This window comes from Talpa occidentalis, unplaced genomic scaffold (genome assembly GCF_014898055.3).
Source record: "Talpa occidentalis isolate TD23 unplaced genomic scaffold, MPIMG_talOcc4v2.1 talOcc4.8, whole genome shotgun sequence".
NCBI lineage: Eukaryota > Metazoa > Chordata > Mammalia > Eulipotyphla > Talpidae > Talpa > Talpa occidentalis.
Window position 1 is genome coordinate 47,752,972 of NW_023605194.1, and position 24,129 is coordinate 47,777,100.

Genomic DNA, 24,129 nt, shown 5'->3' on the forward strand with positions numbered 1-24,129 from the left:
CAGTACCTAATCTTAAGTGCCTGGTATAATGCCTTTCATTCCCAATCAATTCTCTTTAGAAATGATCTCTATACTAATTCTGATTTTAGAAAAATAAAAGAATATCTACTTATACTGAAGTTTTTCTCAGTATTAAAATTAAAATCCTCTTATTACATTTTTCTTGTCACCAGTGAAGGTAATGTATCTTAGAGAAGACAAAGATATCCAATATATGTTTTTACAGTAATTATAACTTCTGTGATTTAGGGGAAAATCTCTCTACTCTTTCATTTAATTATAGCATATAACTTTTGCATTCATAAAAGTAGATTTCCTATTTTCTAGCATTGATTAACAATTCAAAATTTTATATGTATAGGTTTTTACCATGCCACAGAGGCATGAATTTAAGTGACATATTGTGATATCTAAATGTGATTTACTTGGTAGTTAGTGATCCTAGCTTCCTACAAAGTTTTAAATAGAGCATTTTCTATGCATTGATGCATTCTCAGCAGAAGGAATAGCAAGTCAAAAAATTTTGACGAGGAAATTCTCTTAGAGGCAATTGTTTATGAGATGAGCACAGGTCTGAAACTAAAAAGGTCACCTTTATGGCACCTAAATTGTTTTAAGTAATTTGGCTCTAACTTGAGTAGAATGGGAAGTTATTTGACATAATATGACTTCTGTTTTATCTTTTTGGTTTTTTTTTTTTTCTTTTTCAACTTTTCCTTTATTTGCTCTTCAGAAGATTAGCTATCTTCTAAAAAATCCACTCCCCAAATTTCTATCTAGAACTTAATCACAAGTTATAAAGAACTGTTCACCAAAGAAATGGAAATCTTATGGTTTCCCACCCACTCTCTTTACTTTCCTATTCATTCCAGCCCCCTCAGCTTTTACCTCCATTTCCAATACCAAGCTGTAAAAAATTGTACACATCAGCCTCTAAAAGCAGTGTCTGCACTAAATTTCTTATAATACTTTCTGAAAGTATATCTGCTACTTTCAAGGGCCTTTCTGAATGCTGTGGTGAGAATACAGGAAGAAGTTGAAGTTAGAAAGCCAATCCTAAAAATCTACTTGAGAAATACTGGAGACTGAGACAAGGGTTTTAAGAAGGAAGAGGTTAAAAATTGTTGATTGAATATTTGTGGTGATGGGTGACTCAAGTGAATTTGCAGAAGAACTATATACTGAGTATAAGAGAAAGATCAAGGTTAACTCAAGGCATTTAATTTTAGAGCTGGGAATGTAAATTTGCCTTTGTATCAATTGAGCAGATTGGTGGAAGAGAAATGAATTTTGGATAGTCTAGTGTAAAAAGTCTACTCAATAAAAAAAATCAAAGTGACAAGAGATTGATTTGAAGCTTTCATAATAGACTGGAAGTCACCTTGTGCTTCAGACCTTACTTCCCCAAAAGGTTTCTCTTTTCTGACACACTTGTTTTTGTATATCTTACCTTTTTTGGAATGTCACCACCTGTTTAAAGCTGCAGTTGTTTTCCTAACTCTCATATAAACTTCTTTCTCTTTTTTTTTTTTTCCTACACATTTTCTTCCACTATCCGAAGTACAAAATATTTACCTGTAGTTCCATCTACTAAATAGTATATTCAATGAAGGTAAAAATTTCTATCTATTTTTGTTTCCCTCATGATATGTTCATTCTTAAAACAATGATTTTACATAGTAAATAGGCAAGAATTTTTTATAGAATGAATGACATTGATCATAAATGTGCTTTGAGAACTGGAGCATGTGCAAAAAATTAGAAGGAAACAAAGCTCCTTTGGATCTAGCATTTGTACCCAATCAATAAATGATTTGTCTACAAAATTAATAGGGTGATTCTCATTTTCCAAAATAATGGTTCAGTGAATGATTAAACAATAGTTATTTGGAAAAATTTTATGAGACTAAAGTGTTTATATGATTCCTGGCATTTTTGAGCATAGAGGACTTTTTTTTATGATGAACATCTGGCTGCCAAGTGCTACCCTTTCCTCATTCACTGAATTGTTGTCATTGAAAATCCTATTTAAAGTTGAAAATATAACATAAAAATTGAATTTAAATTATTAGTCTCCAGTGAAATATGAAATATATGCTTACTTTTCCTATTAAATACAATATAAATTGGATAATGGTAAAAGTAGTAAAAAAAAAGTAATTAAAAGAAATATTTTGTTTTAAATAACCCTGATATTTTAAAATTGCCTTTGTACACTGAAATTATCACCAACTAAATTCAGACATTTCATAACCATGTTTTTCATCAATACGTGATTATCAGCCTATATTTTTTAGTAATGTGAACATGTACCCATTATAATTAGATGTATAGGCTATAGCATAATATAATATATATAAAATTTGGTTAAAAACCCATATAAATATAAATGGGCATAGAATATCAACAATTCAGTGTACAGTCATCAGCTCTGTAGTTTAATATACTCATAAGAACAGCTTCTTAAAAATGTTACCCCACACATGCCTCCTTCTTTCTGCTTCTAAGATAATTTAAAGAAAAATTGCATAATTTCTGCAAATAGACTTCCAAGTTTAAATCTTGATTTTGCCACTTATTGCGATGGAAAATTCAGCAAGTTAGTTAACTCCTTTATATCTGTTTGCTTATTTTTTTAAATGAACTTATACTAGCAGTGTATATAATTTAATAGTTGAAAGTAGTGACTTACAGTAAAATGATCAAACTTAACTGATCATCATCATAATGAACATCATCAGTGCCATTCTCATCATCATCATTTGTTGAATGGATCAAACTTATAACATCTCTTTAATTTTTGTAATTTGGTAACATTCACTTTCCTGATTAGTACTCTTCAAATTTTACAGAGCATTTCTGGAGAGACCTAGTCTCAGACTGAATAAGTATTCTCTTACATGGCAAGCCCTTTGTATGAGATTATTCCTTGGATTCCCAGTTACTCTGAGGAAGGCTGTTTCTTGAGTCACATGCCTGCCCTGGTTCAGATTTGAACCACAGCTGAAAATAAAATGAACTTTATGTTGTTTCCTTGGATAAGTGCTAGGAAAAACAATATCTAGCTCTCAGGGGATATTGAATGTTTTGGATGTCAATATAAGCACACAAAATACAGTACCACAAAAAAAAATCTGTGTAGACAGTTGATAGGGAAAATAAGAGGCACCAGCATCCCAGAAATATTCAGGAAGCACTTGCTTATTTGATTCATGACTTGGGTCACTTGGAGCTTGCAGTCTAAGACATAGCAATGTAATATGCACTAGGGATGTATAATCAGCCAAGTAAAAAGGTGATCACATAACCATTCAGCTCATAAATTATTTACCTTCCACACTAATAAAGGCAAATACATTGTATAAATGGGGATTTGAGTAGATTCTAGAGACTGAGTAGATAACTAGATACATTGACATTTTTTCTCCTCAGCCCAGGAAGTTTTTATGTGCAGTCTTAATTATATACTACTAAAGCAACAATTTGGAAGGCTTTGATCCCTCTGATCTCCAACTGTTATCAGTCCATCTTTGAAATAAAAGATGATAGAGTTGCTTAAGTCTTTTCTTTCCTTTCACTTTGTTTAACTAGAGATGAAGCTAAAAACTTCCTAGAAGAGGAGAGTAAAGAAACTAGACAACAATGAATAACTTTATAGTATCAATTGACTTGAAACTTATAACTTGGAAAGAAAAAAATGCTCTAATATGAGTATAAGACATATTTACCTTTTTAATAGTTCTTTTAAAAATTGTGAGTAGCATTGATATTTATTATATCTCTGATAGAACTGTGAAATTTTACATATTACTAAAGTTGAATTTAATTGATGTTATTTTTTAATTCTTTCAATATCCTGTTTTACTAAAATTGCATGTCTATTCCTCTTTCATACATATGTGCCTTAGAATAATCTTTCCTTCTTCTATAGACTATTAAGAAGCAACTACATATGTGAAATTAGACAAATATGACTCTGGAGACTGGCATCATAGATTAGGCACATGAAGAATCCTTTTAGGGTAACTGGAATTAGCACAACCTTTAATTTGAGGAGTAAATAAGTGACAAGAACATATACTCCTGGTATAAATATTTTCCATTTTTTCCAATTATGCCTTTTCTGTAACATATATGTACATATATGTTTATGTATGTGAGTGCATCCCTAGTATATCACAATTGCTATTCTAATGATAATAATAAAACATTTTTTACTTAATGCTTAATATGTAGCAGAAACTATATATTTTTTAAAATTTATTCCACAACTGCTTTTGAGGTAGATATCGCCATCCCCTCTCCAGAAATATAGAAAAGGAGGCACAGAGAGATTATGGGAATAGCCAGTTTCATGTAGTGTGAAGTCACAGATCTGAGGCTTACCCAGCTATGCTGCCTTAAGCAACTTGCTGTGTTTGTGCGCTTCTCACTATACAGCATAGCCACCCTTCCTACAAGGCCAGGTTGTAGGTGGGACCATTTGAATAAAGCCTGTCCATATTTCTGGAAAACAAACAAACAAACAAACAATGAAACACTGGCTTCCTGGGATACTAGGACTGTTAGGGAATTTTGGCCTCAAAAATCTCATTAAAAATGACAGGAATCTTCACTTTGAAATTAAGTATAGAAGTGAAAACAGAGCTGTTATTACACCTGCTACCCACATGCAATTTTTGCAATTGTACAGCCATGACTGTAGCATTAGAATAGTGTGGTTCTGAGGAAGGAAGTTACAAACCACTGGCATAAATTTTTCTAAAATTGATGAAGAAAGAGGATTTTATTTTCAAAAATATAGTTTCTGAAAATATGCAGGACTCCTTTGGTTGTGTTTGCTTTTATTTTTAGAGGAGGCACACAGAAATAAACAAAAGAACCTTAGCTTTAGAATTACTATCTCTAGGGTGAATCCTGGATCCTTTCATTAGAGACTGTGTGATTCTTAGTAATTTATTTGTTTCTCTGGGATTCTTATTCCTTATAGTTCAAGTCAGATAATATCTGGAAGTGTTATGTGAGAATGTATATGAAGGAGCTAGCATAGTTATAGAAAGATAATGGGAGGCTAATACATAATCAGCTATATTAATATATAGTGTTTACAAATGCAGTGATGTCTAATCTTACAGGACTCATTTATTTTGCAGTGAATTAATATGAGCCCTCTAAGTCAAGGTGAACCAGAGTGAATGAAAAAAGCCAAGAGTTTATGTATTCAATTTAGGGAAGGAATAAAGAAACAGGAATAAGAGATGGGAATAAAAGGGAATAAAAGAAAGAATGAAAGGAAAAGAGAGTAGCAGAGTAAGAGAGAATTAATTAGCTTCATATCTTGGGGTTTGAATGAGGACTGTCCTCTATTTACCAGGACTGATAGTGTGCAATGAACTGAACAATATGACTAAAAAATACTATATACTAAAAAAAAAAGAATAAATATTTATTTTTGAGAAATTTAGATGATGAAGTACTTTCTAACCATGATACCGAAGACAGAAAAAACAAAGAAAAAAACAGGAAAACTTTACTGTTGAACTCAATATAAAATAAGACAAACCAAGCCAACAAATACAGCAATCAAGTCTGAAAAGTTGAGAAACACCTATTTGGGAAGATAATAATTAAAATTGATATAAAAAGCAGCTTGTCACCAATCAGTAATATTAACTGACTCCACCTTGTTTAGCCCTGTGAGCAAAAAATAGTCCTTGGACATGAACAGGATATTCAAAAAGAAGACATGCGCATTTACCATAGCATGTGAGTAGTTGTCCCAACTATCAGAGATCACAGCTATGATGAAATATTATTTTCCTATTTGAAGAAACAAAAGAAAAATAATTGTTTATATCAGTCTGGATTTTTTTGAAAAATGGACATTTATACACTGTTTATAGGGATATTATTTATATATAGTACATATTCAGAAATTAATTTCCAAAGGGAATTTGGGAATTATGCCTCAAAAGTGTTAATGAATGTGCTTTCTCTTTGTCTTCCAGAATTTTTCCTCCAGATCCATTTGGAGAATCACAGAAAGATATTCATCATAGTCAACTCAGTACTCGTAAATATATACAAATAAACAAATAATATATATATATACCGGTCTATATACATATATACACACACACAAATACGTATATACAGAAATAGAAAGCACCCAATAATCATTGAAAACTTGTAAATAGATTATATTAGGTCTATATGGTGGATAAGAGATTTAACATTATGATGGAGATATACTTGGCAGACATTGAAATAATTAATATATGATTAAAAATAGCCACTGAAATACCACTTTCAAAATCTTTGATGTGTTTTATAAATACACAAATATAATATATGAAAGTATGTAAATACAAGCTTACCAAACTATTTATGCATAATCTTATAGATACATTTGGTCTAAAAATGTAAGGAAAATATAATTAACTATAGTTTTCCTATCTATAGAAAAGCACAAATTTGTTTCCCAATCTTTGAAAAGTTATAATACTATAACTTTTACTGAATATTTAATGAAGCATGTCTTATTAAAACCTGATGTTAAACAAAAGAGACTTCTGTTTTCTCACTTTTTAAAAAAGATTTATTTATGCATACAAGAACTGGGGTACAGGCCATAGGTGCAGGACATGAGAGGATACACCAAAGTGGGGAGCAGAACAGGTGGAAATTGACTGAAGTACACTGCTGAGGGGAGCAGTGAGTGAGACAAGAGAGGTCTGCTGCGCCCCATGTGGGTCACCTCCCTGGCCTGGCACGAACTCCTGCTGCGGTAGCTGCGGATAGCTTCATAGTTCATAGTGCTGACACTTAACACCTTGTGCCACCAGGGAGGCCCTCTGTTTTCTCACTTTCGATGGAGACCACTAGTTCTCAAACTGGTGAAATATTCTTTTCCTTCCAACTAACAAATAGCATTTCCTCCTGATTGACTCTAATGTCAGGACCTTCAGACACAAACTAATAAGCAAATGGGATGAATGTCAAAGTGATAAAAGTGCAGTTTAGTAACCAATTTTCAGTCTGTTCCTAATTGATAACATAGAACTTTACCACTGCAATCGTATTGCTAAATTATAATTGTTGAGAATGATTGAAAGCAAAATACAAGTGAAAAGACAGACAAACATAGCAGATATTGCAGGCTCAGCAATCTGGCCTGCACATGAGAAGCAATCTGAGTTAGTGTCTGCTGGCTCTTGGCCAAGACTATAGTGTAAGGCAGATTTCTGAACTGTTATATTACTGACATAACATTTACAGGTTGTTGTGAGGTCTGTCCCGTGCAATCTTGGGAAATTTTGTCTTTCCTAAATAGTTTGATGTTAAAATATAGTCATTCCTTAGTATCCAAGGGAACTGACTCCAGGATCCCTGCAGATACCAAAAATCCATGGATGCTAAGTCCCTTATATCAAATGTCTTAATCTTGAACGCAAACTTTATATGTCCTCCTGTATACCTTAAGTTATCTCTAGATTACCTATATTACCAAATATAATGTATAGTTCATAGAATAATGACATGGAAAAAAAATAGACCTAACTACATGGCACCCATTTTCTATTTGGGTTGATTGAACCTGAGACTAAGGACCTGACCATAGCCTGTTTTAATAAAATGATACTGATACTGAATGGCAAATTTTTTAGGGTAAAATTTCTCTCCACATTTTTTGGCTTTGAATTGTGTATGTTTTGCCCTTGGTGAAATCAAATTATTTCCAACAAATATTTTATCCCCATTTTTGTTTTTTAATCTGACAGTCCTATGTAATCCCATTCTTGAGTACTTTTGGAAAAATTTTTTTCTATCTTTTGTTTTGAAAATGTTCCTAATTACTATAGATTTTGTGTGTGAGTTGCTCGTATTAAGGCTGCAGTAGAAATAATATATATCACAAAGGTTCTTCCAAATACCCTGGAGTTTTACCTTTGAAAACTTACTCAGTTAGGCCTTAACTTTACTATTTATTTGTTCACATCATAGATATAGCTTCATCTACATCCTGTCTCAATACTAAGTTAGGCTCATGCTTCAAATGCTGGTTCTTAAGCAGTCTCGATTCTATTTTCTAAAAGGAATTTTACTCAAAATAACCTGGTATGCTGCTTGGTGCCTTTCTCATCCAGATGTTTACCTCTCCAAATTCACATTCAGAAAACAAGAAGAATTATGTTTTGTTTATTTAATTTCAGTGTGTGTTCTCACCATATGGATTAGTTTATATACTCCATGTACTGTTAGTGGTGACGTGGGGTAGGTGTTACTACTAGCCTTGTGTTCTCATGATTGCAACAGCAAAGGAGGGTTTTGCATGTTTTGAATCTCCTGCAGTGATTGTGCCAATGTTTTGCATATGTATTCATGTAAAATATTTTTTATGAAACAGGCTAAAAAAAAGGAATTATGTGCATTGTGTGTAGAGGAAGGAGTCCTTTTACATCTGACAATGCAATACAGGAAGAAGTATGCATATATCAAAACTTTGTGATATTTGCAGAATTACAAAAACTATAAGTGGTGTAATGATACATATATGTGAGCCAGCTGTTTTTAGCACTTAAGCTTAGTATCCTTGAGAACTGTTTGAATTGTAAAAAAAACATACCAACATGGTGACCGCAAAGGAACCCTCTCCTACAGTCTTTTCCCTTTTTCTCTTGATAGTAAAAAAGAAAATCAAACAAGAAATACCAACAATAACGTTATACTATAAATGATGAAACAAAATTATTCAAAACCCTATACTGTCATCTCATTACACAGACAAGCTGTAATTTCCTCCAGGTGCCGGAGAACTGTACTTTGGGAACTACTATGATCCAGTGATTGGATGACAACTGGTTAAATTACACCAGCAGGCACCAATTCTTAGTTTCCTATATGGAAAATGTGTGTTGGAAGTAAAATAACTAGCCCAAAGTAGGCCAGCCAGTTAATGAGATATTCATCTCAGTGCTTTCTCCATCATGACGTTTCTACCTCATATCACTTAATCCTTCTCCCCTTCCTCATCTATTTTCCCAGTGATTTATTTCTTATTAGCATAATAATTTTGCTAATAATTCTGAATAAGAATCCAACATTTTGTGATGAATAGCCAATTTTATTCTTGCTTGGCATATATTGTAGCGAACATCCGTGTATGTGTGTGTTCTTTTGAAATATAAGGCTCAATCTTGGGAGTCTCATAAAGAAACTGTTTTGAAGGAATTCTTCAGTAAGTTCTATTTTTATTTTTCACAATTTCTCCTCTTTGTAAATGCTCATGAACAGCACATGGAAGGAATTATGACTTTCTGATGGAGGAATACTTGATGTCTCTTTTCTTATTTTTCATTTCTATTTTTTAAAAAAGCTTTAATTGACATATAAGAAACTATTCACAATGTAGAAAGCTTGATAAATTTAGAAGTTTTATTCTAGTTCTTTAGAAATTTCCTAAATTTTAGGAAATTTTATAATAGTTTTTCTTTCGGTTTACATGTATAATCTTATAATATAGCTTCACACATCATTATGTACACGTTTCACTCACCCTCCATCAAATTTCCAGTGCCAATACCCTGTCATATTGCTCCTCTATACTCTCTTGCTAACCCTAATATCTTTCCCTCTGGTAACCACCATATTTTTCACAGAGTCTAGGAGTTGTTTTGTTGTATTTTGCCAGTTTGCTTTCTTTCATTATCCATATTCCACAAATGAGTGAAACAATCTGGTAACTGTCTTTCACATTCTGACTTATTTCACTTAGCATAATCACCTAAATATTCATGCATATTGTCCCAAAAGTCACAATTTCATCTCTTTTGGAAGTTATATTCCATTGAGTGAATATATATATATATATATATATATCACAATTTCTTTTTAAGATTTATTTATTTATACAAGCACTGGGTACAGTCAGAAGCACGGGAAGGTGAGAGAATTCACCAGAGCCAGAACGGAGAGCAGAACATGTAGACTGACGAAGTACACTGCGGAGGGGAACAGCAGGTGTGGCAGGAGAAGTTTGTGAGCCATATGGTACACTCGCCTGGCAACTGGGGATCGAACCGGCGCTGCAGAGGCTGCAGGCAGCTTCGCAGCCAAGCGTTCAACCGCTGCGCCACCAGGGAGGCCCCCTATCTCACAATTTCTTATCCAGTCACCTGTCAGTGGGCATTTAGGTTGTTTCCATAACTTGATTATTATGAATAATGCTACTATTAACATAGAAGTGCATAAATATTTTCATATTAGTGTTTTCATAATATTCAATAAATACCTAAGAAGTGGTATTTGCTAGATCATATGACATTTTCATTTTATAGTTTTTTAAGGAATTTCTATAACATTTCCCATGGATGCTGCACCAATTTGCATTCCTATCAACCATGAGTGAGTGTTTTATTTTTTTCTCTGCACTGTTACTGACACTTGTTTCCTATCTTTTGGAAATAGGCTAGCCTCTCATTTTGATTTTGATTTATCTTTCCCTTATAATAAGTGATGTCTCATTTGTGTGTGGGCCACCTGTAAGTCTTCATGGGAGAAGTGCCTACTTAGGTCTTTTGCCCATTTTTTTATTGTTTTTTTTTTTGTTGTTGTTGTTGTTGTTGAATTATATCCTTGTCTGATGTATGATCTGCAAATATCTTATCCCAAGTTGCCTTGTGTATGTGGTGGTTTCTTTCCTGGTAGAAAACCTTTTTTAGTTTGATATAGTCTCATTTGTTTATTTTTGGTTTTGTTTCCCTTACCATTGGAATTGAGTTCCCAAACGTATCTCTGAGGTTGATGTACAGTAGTAAAGCCCATGTTTTCTTGCATGCATTTTATGATTTCAGGTCCTATGTCCAAGTCTTTAATACATTTTGAATTAATTTTTGTGTGTGAAGTTAAATAATGATCTAGTATTTTTTTTCTTTGCATGTTTCTGCCCAAGTTTCCCAGTGCCATCTATTGAAGAGACTTTCCTTTCCCCATTATATAGTCTCTATTTTTTTTTTTTTGCGGGGGGCACTGTCCTTGTATAATTTTGTTAACAGGGTAACTTTGGCCTCGTAAAATGTGTGTGGGTTCTAACCCTACATCAATCTTTTGGAATTTTGGAAAAGTTTGAGAGGGATAGGTATCAGACCTTCTTTGAAAGTTTGGTGAATTTCACTAGTGAGGCAGTCTGATCTCTCTCCTCTCTCTCTCTCTCTCTCTCTCTCTTTCTCTCTTTTCCCTCTTAGGGAAACATTTGGTTACTCTTTCAGCTGTGTGCTTGTGTTTGATCTGTTCAAACCATCTATCTCATACTGGTTGAATCTTAGAAGTATATATAATTCTAATTTTTTTTTCTATTTCTTCTAGTTGTCCATTTTTTTTGGCATATGTATATTCATAGTTGCCTCTTATGATCTTTTGTATTTCTATGGTATCTGTTGGAACTTTGTTAGTTTTATTTTTAGTGCTTTTCATTAGGGTTTGTTCTTTTTTTTCTCAGTAAGTATAGTTAAGGTTTGTCACTTTTGTTAATTCTTTCAATGAACCAGTTCTTGATTTTATCAACTTTTCTCTTTAGTTTTTTTGGTTTCTATTCTATTTCTGCTCAAATTTTAATCTCTACTAATTTTTATTTTGTTTCCTCTTTTTTTCCCTAGTTCCTTTATGTGTGAGTTTAGACTGTTTGAGTTTTTTTTTTAAATTGATGTGGGTCTGAATATCTACCAACTTACCTCTTGATTCTGCTTTTGCCAAATTTCATAGGATATAGTAATTCATCACTTTTGTTAGTCTCCTGATAATTTTAAATTTCTTTTATGATTTCTTCATTGACCCAAGATTTATTTAGAAGCATTCTTTTTAGTCTCCATGTATTGGAATGTTTCCAGTTCTTTTTGTGGTTGAATCCTAGCTTTATACTTTTGTGGCAAGAAAGATGTATGACAATGTTTTCAATCCTAATATATGCAGTAGGTCTTTTTTTGTGTCCCAATATATGAACTATCCTTGAGAATAGGCCATGTACACTTGAGAAGACTGTATATTTCTCATGGGATGGAAATTTTTGTAAATGTCGATTAAGTTCATCTGCTCCATTACTTCATTTAAGGTCATTATATCTTTTTTAGGATTATCTATTCATACATGTACATTGTATGTTAAGATCACCTACTATTATTTTGTTATTTTTTTCTTATCTATTAATAATTGTTTTATGCATTTCAATGTACCTCTATTGTGTGTTTAAATATTAATGACAGTTATGTCTTCTTGATGAGTTGAGCCAGCCTTGGGCAATATAGAGTACCCAAACTTGTGACTATCTTTTTTGGTCGAAAGTTCCATTTATCAGATATTAGAATAATAGTTCCTGCTTTTTCTTGATGCTATTGACTTGAAAGACTTTTTTCCAATCTTTTATTTTTGTTTTTGTCATGGGATCTGCTACGGGACTCTTGTATGTATAATGTAGGTGGATCAAGTTTTCTTATCCAACCTGTCACTTTTTCTTTTGATTGGTGAGTTCAGTCTATTCACATTTATATATTTGGGGCATAATCACTGCCTTTATATTTTTGTTTTATAGTTAACTTTTTTGTGTGTATTTCTATTTGCCTTTTCATTTGGATGGTCTTCACTAGTGATTGTCTCATTTTCTTCATTTTTATTCTAAATGTCTCTGCTCTAGCTTTTTGGGTTTTAGTTACTGCAAGGTTTATATCAAACTATATCTAAAGTAGGTTTTTTTATTGTTTGTATCAAGTTGTCATCATTTGAGTAGACAAATACCGATGTTTTCTTTCCTCTGTTGGTTTATCTCATTTTGGTGTTGTTGAAGTTTCTAATTCTGTATTATACTTTATCCCTGTGCTTAAGTTTTTGTGCTTTTAATGGAGAAATTATTTCAACATTTCTAAAGGGGTGAGTCTGATATTGCTAAATTCTATTAATTTTTTTTTATTTATTGGGGGGAAAACTTTATTTCTCCATCATAGCTAAATGATACTTTCATAGGATAGAGGATTTTAGGGTGAAATTGTGAAAATATCATTCCTCTCTTCTCTTCTAAAGAAAGTCTGCTGAAAAATCTGATGATAGCCGTATTTGGGATGCCTTTGTAAATTACATAGTTTACCCTGGCCAACCTTTAGTAATTTTTTTGTATCCGTGACTTTTGCTAACTTAATGATGTGTCCTTGTTTAGCTATTTTTGTATTTAGAAATTCGTGTGTTCTTTCAGCTTTCTGCTAGTCTATGTTTAGTTCTTTCCATTGGTTTGGGAAATTCTCAACAATTCATTTTTTGAATCATCTATCAGTTCCTTTTTCTTTTTCTTTGCCTTCTAGTATAGACAATATTCCCATCTCCTAGTCAATTCTGACAATTCTTAGTTTCCTAATTTTTACTACTTCTAATTTCTCTCTACTTTTGAAAGTGTTATTACTATAATTTTAGCTTTATTATTATTATTATATTTCTGCAATCCAGCCTCCTTATTATGCTTTCCTTGGATTTTTTTCATTGAAATCATTGGGGTTTTCATTAGCAGCATTTCTGTTTGGAATATTTGTATATGTTTAAATTTCTTTGTGTAAAAAAATCTTGTGCTTCCTATTTAATTTCATCAATATGTTAGCATGCATTCAATGAATTTCATTGATTTCCTTCACAATGGTTATTTTGAATTCACTGTCCATTACACTTCCCATTTCTGTGTCATTATGGATTTATCCCGAATGTTTATCTGTCTTGTTTGTTCAGTCACAGTTCTATCTTTTTTGATATTTGTTGTTTTTTTTCCAGTAGGTGGCACTATGGTTCTCATTTTGGAGTTCTGTTTTGTTCTTTAGGGACTCAAGTTGTGTTTGGATAAAGGAGCCTGTTTGGGGAGGGGAGGGGGGTGTCTAAGTGACCATCTGGAGATAAGGGGAATAGCCTGGCCCTAAAATCCTTCTTTGTACCCTCTCCCATTATAACTGGACCTATCGTTATCTGAGCACAAAGTCCATGGGGCAATATCCCTGTTCCATGCTGCGCTACAGTTGACTGCAACTGGTACAGCATTCACCAAATACAGACGTCACTGGATCTTGAAGGAGCAAGGAGAGCAGAGTAAACCTTATGCTTGCAACTGTTGAAATTTTCGAATTTCAAGGCCTTCTAAGCCTTGACAGTCTGTAGCTCTTCTTGTCTTCTGAGGAGCTTATAGGAGTCCTAGTACATCATCAAGAATCTTGTCCTTCCCCTGCTAATTCTTATACTTCTGCCATAGCTAAGTGCCCTGCTAGACAGAGCTGTAGTGCTGGTCTTGTAAATGGTAGCAGCAGATACTTTATGTTGAGTACAACCTTTCATGCTTTTCCTTCTGATTAGGGAGAGGGGCTTCAGTGTACCTCACACTATGTACTTCAGTGTACCTTCACACTATGACTGTAACAATTCATGGGTATTCAATATCATATCATGACCCTTAGCCTCTGGGGAGGTGGCACCTCAGTCCCTCCCATCTCAGTGTGTGAGAACTAGAGAGATGTGCCCCCCACCCCCAAAGTCTGGAGCTTCCTGCATTTGTCTTCCACAATGATGTGGTCAGTAGCATCTATGCACTCTGAATCTGTGGTGTTTAAAGCTCTATACTCCTATTAATTCCACCAACACAATGAACTTTTGGCTAACAATCTTTAATAATGCAAGTACATGAATAACCATGTACCCTCTGGTAATAAGCTGATGTAATATTAATGAGATATTTAGTTGCTTTCTGGTTGTCTTTAAGGGGATATTTTCTTGGCATGACTTTACTTGTTTACTGGGTTTGTTTCTGATGATTCTTGTCAGGACAGTTCAGAATGTCTTGGCCTCTGGGGACCAATTTTAAATCAGTGTGCCCGTGCTCTGTCTTATAAGATCCCAAGGAAGTTTAGTTGGATTCTTATGCATCATATTAAGTCAATATACAAATAAACATGTAAGTAGATTGATGATTAGATAATAGATACATAGCACTGAAAGATGCCTTTTATGTTATATTTTATATATTCTCCCAAATATTTTATTTTTTTATTATAGAGTTTTGTCTCTGGGAAAACAGTTTATAATTCACTGGGAGATTTGTTCAATTTGTCTTTAGCTTAAGAGGCTTAGAGAAAATAGAAATATGCAGTGTGCATGCAAATAAAATATTCAACTGATGAAAATAAGTTATTGTTTAAGAATGATTTTTTTCCTTCATTCCAAAAATTCAAAAGTTAAGGAAATATTTATTTAGGAAATGTGCTTTAGATACTATCCTTATAATTACATTTTTTTTAGCTCAGAAGTGTGCCTTCATTTTAATAGGGAATCTAGAATTTTAGAAATCACATTCAGTTTTAGGTAAGTTTCAAGGCATTGCAGACTGCAAGAGTATACAAAATTAATACCATTGTAATGGTAGTTCTGTTCTTGTGGGGATAGTCTGGTATTGCATGCTCAAGGCACACTTTTGAAACCTGTTGTTCAATTGTTGTTCGGCAATTTTACTTTTCTAAGACTTACTACTATGTCAATAAATTGGAGAAATGGGTGTTCATTGAGCTGGAATGGAAAACTCTGTTCTTCTGAAATTTGATCATCTAGCATTATATTTGGACATGACAAAGTTCATTTTGGTACCTGGGTGGTAACTAGTAGATATTAAAATTAGTTCCACAATATAATGAGTAAGTAATACGTAGCATGGACAAATGAGAGTGAAAGAAATAGTGATGGCGAAATGCAGGTAGAAAGATGGCTTTGGGGATGTAAGCTCACAGAAGTGCAGAGAGCTCTTAGGGGATTTGGAATTCTCAAGGACTATATGATAAGGGCCTTGAATAAATTTTATTTAAATTTCAAAATATGGAAAAAATAGATGACCATGAATGTTTGATTACAAACGAACAGAAATATTAACAGTTACTCAGTAATGTAGTCACAAAAGTTTGTAGTTGTGGATTTTCCAAATTGATAGAAAATATTTTTTTCACTTTTTCAAAAAGCTGGCAAATGGTAAATAAATTATACAAAAAATATAAATGTATTATTCAAAAATATAAATATTTTTCTCTGTGATTACATAGTCCATAACTCAATTGATTCAGTTATTAATTTAATACATAAAGACATTTTATGAAATTATGTACATTATAAAAGTAAATGAAGAAGAAATTATGCAAAAGATTAGCAGAGACAAGATTTTTTCTCATATATATTTTTATGTTATATTATCAATATACTGTTTTAAGATTTTATCTTTAACAAAATATTTTAATTAGTTATAAATGATCATGAAAACTCACACCATGAAAATCTTATTTAGTAAAACACTAACATCATTGAACTCTTATGGAACAAGTTATTTTAGACCAAAATATATATTCTTAAATTTATAAAACAATGTCACTAGAATTGATTTTCAAATTATGTTCCATATATCCTAGTTTACCAACCAAAATTTTCTAAATATATTTTGATGATTTTTCACCAAAAGGTTTAAAACTCCTTGGGAGCAAGTATGGTGCCATATAAATTTGCTCTATAGTAGAAAGTAAGCAAATGGTGGGAGATGATGTTGTGGATGACTCATTGTGAGTATTATGACCAAACATAATTGGATTATGCTATAATATAAGATATGATAGAGATGTGGTGGTATGAGTAGGAAAGATTATTCATAAACTGAAAGGCTCCCAATTATCTGAGCTTTGTCTCCTCTTTAATAGATTTTCTTCTCCTTTCTTGGATCATAGTAGCAGAACTCCCATCTCCTTCCAATTTACTGTAAACCGGGGCATGGATTTCAGGTAACCAGACTTAGTGTAGTTGTGTGCAAAGTAAAAGTTAATAATTTTCCACTTACTTCTGTAATAATACTGTTGTAAATGAAATAAATGGACTTGTAGCACCTGTTTTTAGAGTTTCTCAGCCTTCATAGTATTTACTTATTGAATTATTCCGTTGTTCTATCAGGCTATGTGCTGTTTTTATATTTCTTCAATTTCTTTTTTAAAATTTAAAGAAATTATTGAGGCAACATTGGTTTATAATGTTGTATATGATTCAGAGATATATGATCACACCCTTCAGGAGTATGTTACCACACATACACAACACCGAGGCACCCCTAGTTCTTGGTCTTTATCTGACACTTTGTTTTGTTTCTCTACATTCCACATATACATGAAATAATTAGTACTTGTCTATCTCTTTCTGACTTACTTAGCTTAGCATAATCCCCTGTAGGGCCATGTCACAAATGGTATCTTATTTTTTAATAGACAATCTAAGTATCCCATTGAGTATATATACCACAGCTTCCTAATCCATTCATCTCTGTTTCAGCACTTCGATTTTTTTCCCATAACTTGGCTATTGAAAATAGTGCACAATGAGCATAGAAGTGCTTTTATCCATTTAACGTAGTGTTTTTTGTTCTTCAGATACCTAGGAGTAGAATCACTGTCTCATATGGTAGATATATTTTTGAAATCAAAAATAGATTTGGCAGGCATTGATAAACTATAGCCAACAGATCAGATCTGATTCACAACTGTTTTGTACAGTCTCTGAACTAAGTTTTTTTTTTTATATTTCCAACTGGTTAAAAATATTTGGAAATAGACATAATATTTATGGCACATGAAAATTATATGACACTCAAATTTCAGTGTCCATAAAAAGTTTTATTGCAACACAGTGATGCTTGTTAGCTTGCACTATCTATGGCTATTCTTGCAATGCAATAGCAGCAGAGTTGGGTAATGTGATAGGGTAGTATGTATGACCTGAAAAACACAAACAAAATGTGTATATATATATATATATATATATATGTGTGTGTGTGTGTGTGTGTGTGTGTGTGTATATAGATAGATAGACAGATAGATAGATAGATATTAACTTTCCTTTTATAAAAAAATTTCTGCTAGCCCCTATTTTAGACTAAAGTTGTAAATGACATATATATTTGGAAATGCCTAATAATCTAATGGGAGAGTATAGCGTTTGCTTGAAAAGCGAAGAATGACATTGGAAATAAAATTCTGAAAATCACTGCATAGAATGAAGTAGTAAAACTATTTGTGTAAGCAATAGTTGCCATTCGGTAGCATTTATGAATTAAAAATTGTGTTCATAGACATTAATTCATTTAATTTCTAAAGCAGCCTGTGAGATAAATAAGAATTATTTTCAGTTTCTAGATCAGAAAATTTAGATACTGAAAAATATGTGATTATGTTTTGGCAAATATAATCCTACCTTCTAAAGCATAGGACATGGCAGAGAAATACCATCAAAAAGACTGTAGATATTTTGGCATGTTATGGGCAATGTTGCTGGTGTTGTTGGCATGGTGATAGCTTTAGAGCCAGAGTCTTTGGATTTGTATCCTGGTTCTACCAGTTGAGAAAATCACCAAACATTTGAATACTCAACTTTATAATCCATAAAATCAGGATAAAATAGTAATACTTACCTCACAGTAATACTTACCTCACAGATGGCAGTGATTCAAAGACTTTGTGGCTATTTATATCAGATTTCTACTCTGTAGAGCTGAGGCATAGAGTCAACTAGTGATAACATTAGAGATTTAATTTAACTAAGTTTTATTAAGTTTGTATGCCAGTTTCTTTGCTTACCATATACAAAATAATCCAGTAAGAAAATTTTACCCAGAACTCCTAAATGTCAAGCATTCTTTTAAGTCTTGTTTTGAAATTTTCATAGTGAGTGAAATTGATTGATGGCGTATAATAAATCATTCATAGAAGCACTAAAAACCTTCAGTAAAGGTGTCAGTCCATAATTTAATGTTTTGCTCTTGTTCTCCTTGTGAGTCAGAATTCTCTAGAACATTTTAATTTTGTAAATTATTGCCCAACTTTGGGTCCTTATCTTGTCAGAAGTAAATGTCTGTCAATTGTAATTCACCATGTGAGTTGAGATGTTATTAAGGAAATCGAGTGCAACCGATGAGATTCCTGTTCATGACAGGGTCAGATTCAATGTTATCCAATAATCGACTGTGTTTCCTGCATGGCAGGTGGGTAGCAGTTGCAATTACTGTCATTTTGTTTCTGCAGAAACATAGACAGTAGGGTTAAGTGACTCTCCTCAAGGTCACATTGGAAATTGTATTCCAAGGGACAGACTTTAGAATACGTGTAATCAAATCCTCTCTTGAATACTTGTAACTTTACTTTGATGACAGTGAGGAGTTTTCTATGAGGTACTTCAAAATTAAGATCCAAAGTCTTGAATTTATATACTGTTAGATAAAACTGAGAAAACAGACCCTAACTGAAACTATTATTTGAGAATGTTAAACTCTCTTCTTTTGAAAATAGAGAAAATGATAGTGACTAGTAGTCAAGACAGAAAATTTATTTCTATTTTTGAGCTAGTCTAATGGGTTGGTAGCTTATAATTTACATAATGCACTTGCATATTATTGATTTAAGATATAAATGAGCTGTGTCTTCATTTGCATGCCTTGCCATATGTCAGCAGTATAAAAATGTCTCGTCTTTCAATCTATGTATCACTGAGGGCACATTTCCTGAGAAAAGAAACTGTAAACTGTTTCCAAATCCTAAAGAAGAGTCACCTGTACAGTTCATCAACTAAAATTCTAATGTCACACAACTTAATTTAATTCTTCAAAGATAAATAATGAAAATAAAACTAATTTAAATTGTACATTTATGAGTATATTTGACAATATTTTATTGAATAAGAAATAGCTATCATTTATTGGATAGTCACCACATGTCAAGCATTAATTCAAGTCAGAAAAACCTCATTATTTTCTTTACTAGGTAAGAACTGAAGCATGGGTATCTTAATATTTTATAGAAACCAAGTTATTTTATTATTTTTTTAAAGATTTATTTATTTATTTATTTATTTATTTATTTATTTATTTATTTATTTATTTATTTATTTATTTATACAAGCACTGGGTACAGTCAGAAGCGCGGGAGGGTGAGAGAATTCCCCAGAGCTAGAGCAGGGAGCAGAGCAGGCAGAAGGACCCAAGCACACTGCTGAGGGGCAGCGGGCCGCAGGAGAGGTCTGCTCGCCATGCGGGACCCTCCACCCGTGGCCGGGGAGCAGCCGGGGATCAAACCAGCGCTGCAGAGGCTGCCGGCAGCTTCGCAAGCCAGCGCTCAACTGCTGCGCCACCGGGGAGGCCCGAAACCAAGTTATTTTAAACTCTGAATTAATTTTATCAGTGTAATAAATGAAAGACTTGATGTTGGGTCTTTGAGTTTTATTTTTTAGTTGGATTTTCCATTGCTCATTCTTTCTATTCATGTCATCATTAACCTTTTCTACTATTGTACACTATTGATACAATGTGTTCTATATATTCCTAAGGTAGTATACAAAATATTGCAAAGCTTTTTGAGGTGATTTCTTCTTATCTCCCCATGTATAGGTATTCTAGAGATTAGCATCCACCAGTAATATATAGTCACTGCAGATGTCACATATTCTATGTGACATAGATAATAAAATACATCAATTTCACATAAGGGTATGCTTTATCATTTTTAAATGCTCCCTTTCAGACCTGTGTATTCATTCTACTTTTAGACTATGCATAGATTCTTTTTTTTTTGACAATATAGATGATTATATATCAGCCTGATTATTATAGTATAGATAATATATCTAGACTGGCAAAATTTTTCAGCCTTGATGTTACCAAATCAAGACTTTTTCAATTTGACAAATAATCCCAGGTCCTAGGTGCTGAAATTGTGAATATGATAGTTGAGGAGGATAGATTTTTTTTTTGCCCTTCCTACATTTTAGATTGTCAATGGAAGATGAGCAAATTGTATACTGTTCAAAATACTACATACACAAAGAATAATAATATTCCAACACATCAAGTTTACATGGGAGAATAGGACCTCAAAACTCAATGTTATTTGGAGGGAACTGCCCTAATAAGCCCTGCTCATAATATTTTTACTCTTCCTGTGATATAGTTTTTATGATTTTATGTATGTACTCACATGATTTATAACTGTACATTTTTACTTTTTAAACCAGTGTATATTCAGTATTTATGTAAGGATCTATATCTCTGTGTAGGTGTATGTATAAGATATAATCTTATTTCAAATTAAAAAAAAATGTTAGATTTCCATTTGTTTGCGTATATAATTAAATGAAGCATATGCTTTTATAACAATATTTTGTAAGCTCTCACATTTACCTCAAGGAGATTTAAACATATCAGATGTTAAATTCTACATTGTTATTCTAAATGTAATGTACTTCTAGGGAAAACGATGAAAATTCAAAAGATTTTTCATATAAAAAATTGAACCTAGGAAATTTTGATTTTTCAACACAACTACGATGTGTGTTTGTCAATGAACAAGTTTTATTAGCATCTTACAATAAGACATTAATGTTTTTTGACATAGTGGAATGATTATAAATCTTATTATCACTTGTTTTAGGCTAAGATGACTCAATTGCCTGAAGCAGAAAAGGAAAAGATTGCTGAGCAAGTTGCTGATTTCAAGAAAGTAAAGAGCAAACTGGATGCTGAAATTGAGATATGGGATGATACAAGCAATGATATCATTGTTTTGGCAAAGAAGATGTGTATGATCATGATGGAGATGACAGACTTCACAAGGTAAATATGTGGAAAATTATGTATAATATATGGCTAGAAATTTTTGTCGTGTTAGTAAAACCTCAAGTTTCTCTGAGTGGAAGTCATGAAAAATCAAAAGGTAGGAGAAAAGAAAATGATGTACTATCCAAATGCCCCAAAACAGATGACTGGATCAAGACGATGTGGTATGTTTACACATGGAATATTACTCAGCAATCAAAAAAAAAGATAAACTCATGCCATTCACAGCAACATGGATGGATCTGAAAGGAAGAGATTATTCTCAGTGTAATAAGCCAGAAAGAAAAAGAAAAAAGAAATTGGATGGTTTCACTTATAGAAGGAATGTAGAGGAACCAAATAAGAAATCAGGAAAATAAATTATAATAAATTAAAAAGCAAAATTAACAGGCAACTACGTATCAGAGACATTCTGTAGGGGAAGGGGAGGGAGAGGGATCAAAACAGAGAAGGGAAGGGCATAAGGGACTGTGGTGATGGTGCACAGGTGAATTGGTGGTGGGGATTATACAGGGATTACATCTGAGAGGAGAAAGCACACATTGTACAAAAAAGAAGAATGATATAAAATATATATGACATAAAATAAGAAATATGTAAAAAAGAAAATTATTTCAATTTAGAAAATTATAAACATGCAGTTCTAGATGTGTTGGTGCTTAATCAAATATGGCAGAATTTCTCATAATCTGCCCAGGAGTGAATTTAGTAATCACTCTATACACTCCATCTTCATCTTCCTCAGGAATCGTCTCTGTGTATCATATCCGCATACTTTTTTCAAACAAATTGATAATAAAGTTCTCTTCTTTATTGGAGATGTCTGAATAGTTTACTTCCATAGATACATAATTTTAGTAAATTGTGACTTTTGAATCATCAGTATTAATGATATATTTTGCTGCTGAAATGTCAACTACATATATTTGAAATTACAATGACATGATATGTGAAGATACATTGTGAGACATGAAAGAATCATACTATATTCTAGATTTCATGAAGGAATCCTAGTATATTCTAAAAGTAATGAAGATGTTTATGATAGCTTCAAAATATCATTTTATTGAACTAGTCAAAGAACAGTGAAATATATAGTGCTTACCCTATGAGTATCAAAATATACAAAACTACAAAATCAAAATAATTTTTTGGTATAAATATAAAAGCTGTAGAGAACAGAATATAGAGAACAGAATACTCTGAAGCAGACTTATTATGCTTAGGAAACTATTTATTTGTATTACCATACTTTATATACAAAAATAACTTGAGATGGAGTAATGAAATGTCATTTTGACAACATAAAAATGGGAATAAAAGAACATCAGTCTTTCACTGGTATTATTATTGAGAAAATATTTTAAAACACTGTAAAGAAAGAACTCATAAAAGAGATTATCAGACTGAACTGCATTGAAAATTCTGTATATCAATAGATATTTCTTAAATTATATTGAAATATAAATGGATAATTGGGGGAAAACAATTATAACCAAATTTTGTGAGTAATAGTGATTTACAATAGTGTATATGATTCAGAGGTGTAGGTTCACATCTGTTCACATGTATGCTGCCACACCACACCTACCAGCAAGGCAGCCATAGTCCTCCACTATGTACAAGTCCTTTACCCTTGTACCATCACCATAGTCCCTTATGCCCTTCCCTCCCCTGTTTTGAATCCATCCCCTTTTTGTTCTCCACCTTCCTGCTCCCACTCTGGTAGTCTCAGTTTTACATTCAGAATCATAGGATATGTTTTTGGTTATCTTAGTCTGTTTTGCCCCATTTATCTATATTCTACATTGGAGGGAAACCATCCAATATCTGTCTCCTTCTGCCTTATTTAACTTAGCACAATCCTCCCTAGTTCCATCTATGTTGTCACAAAAGTAGGATTTAGGTTTTTTGTTTTGTTTTGTTTTTTGTTTTTTGTTTGTTTGTTTTGGTAGTGATACAGTGTTCCTTTGTGGATAGAATGCACATCTTCTTAACTTAATCATCTATTATTAAAGACTTAGGTTGTTTCGCTAACTTGGCTATTATAAATAGTGTTACAGTGAAGATAGGTGTGTACATATTCTTTAATTAGTGTTTCTATATTCTTTGGATAGATACCTAGGTGTGGCATTGCTGAGTCATATGGTAGATCTATTTTTAATATATTGATAAAAATCAAGACTGCTTTCTGAGGAGCTGCACCAGTCTCCATTCCCACCAACAGTAATGGTGAGCATTTTTTTCACATGGCTATAGGCCATCTGCATGTCTTTGGAGAAAAGTCTAATTAGCTCTTCCCCCATAAATTACCTTTAAGTAGACAAATATACACCAAATTTTAACAAAGCTACTGTTGGTTCTCTGCCATTGCCTAAGTCTATAGTGATGGAGGGCAGAAAATCAGCAAATTAAAGCAGCTGATGAATATGAGAGAAGTGTAA

The 24,129-nt window shown here is 32.7% G+C and overlaps 1 protein-coding gene across 2 annotated transcripts in view; it reads left to right on the plus strand.

The window, feature by feature from the left end:
• CTNNA3 (catenin alpha 3) overlaps window positions 1-24,129 on the plus strand; it is a 1,457,807-nt gene that overhangs the window by 1,320,809 nt on the left and 112,869 nt on the right. For both annotated transcript variants that reach the window (XM_054690496.1, XM_054690495.1), the window contains exon 15: window positions 21,501-21,682. In XM_054690496.1, coding sequence (XP_054546471.1) covers window positions 21,501-21,682 — 182 coding nt within the window. The remainder of the gene's footprint in view (window positions 1-21,500; window positions 21,683-24,129) is intronic.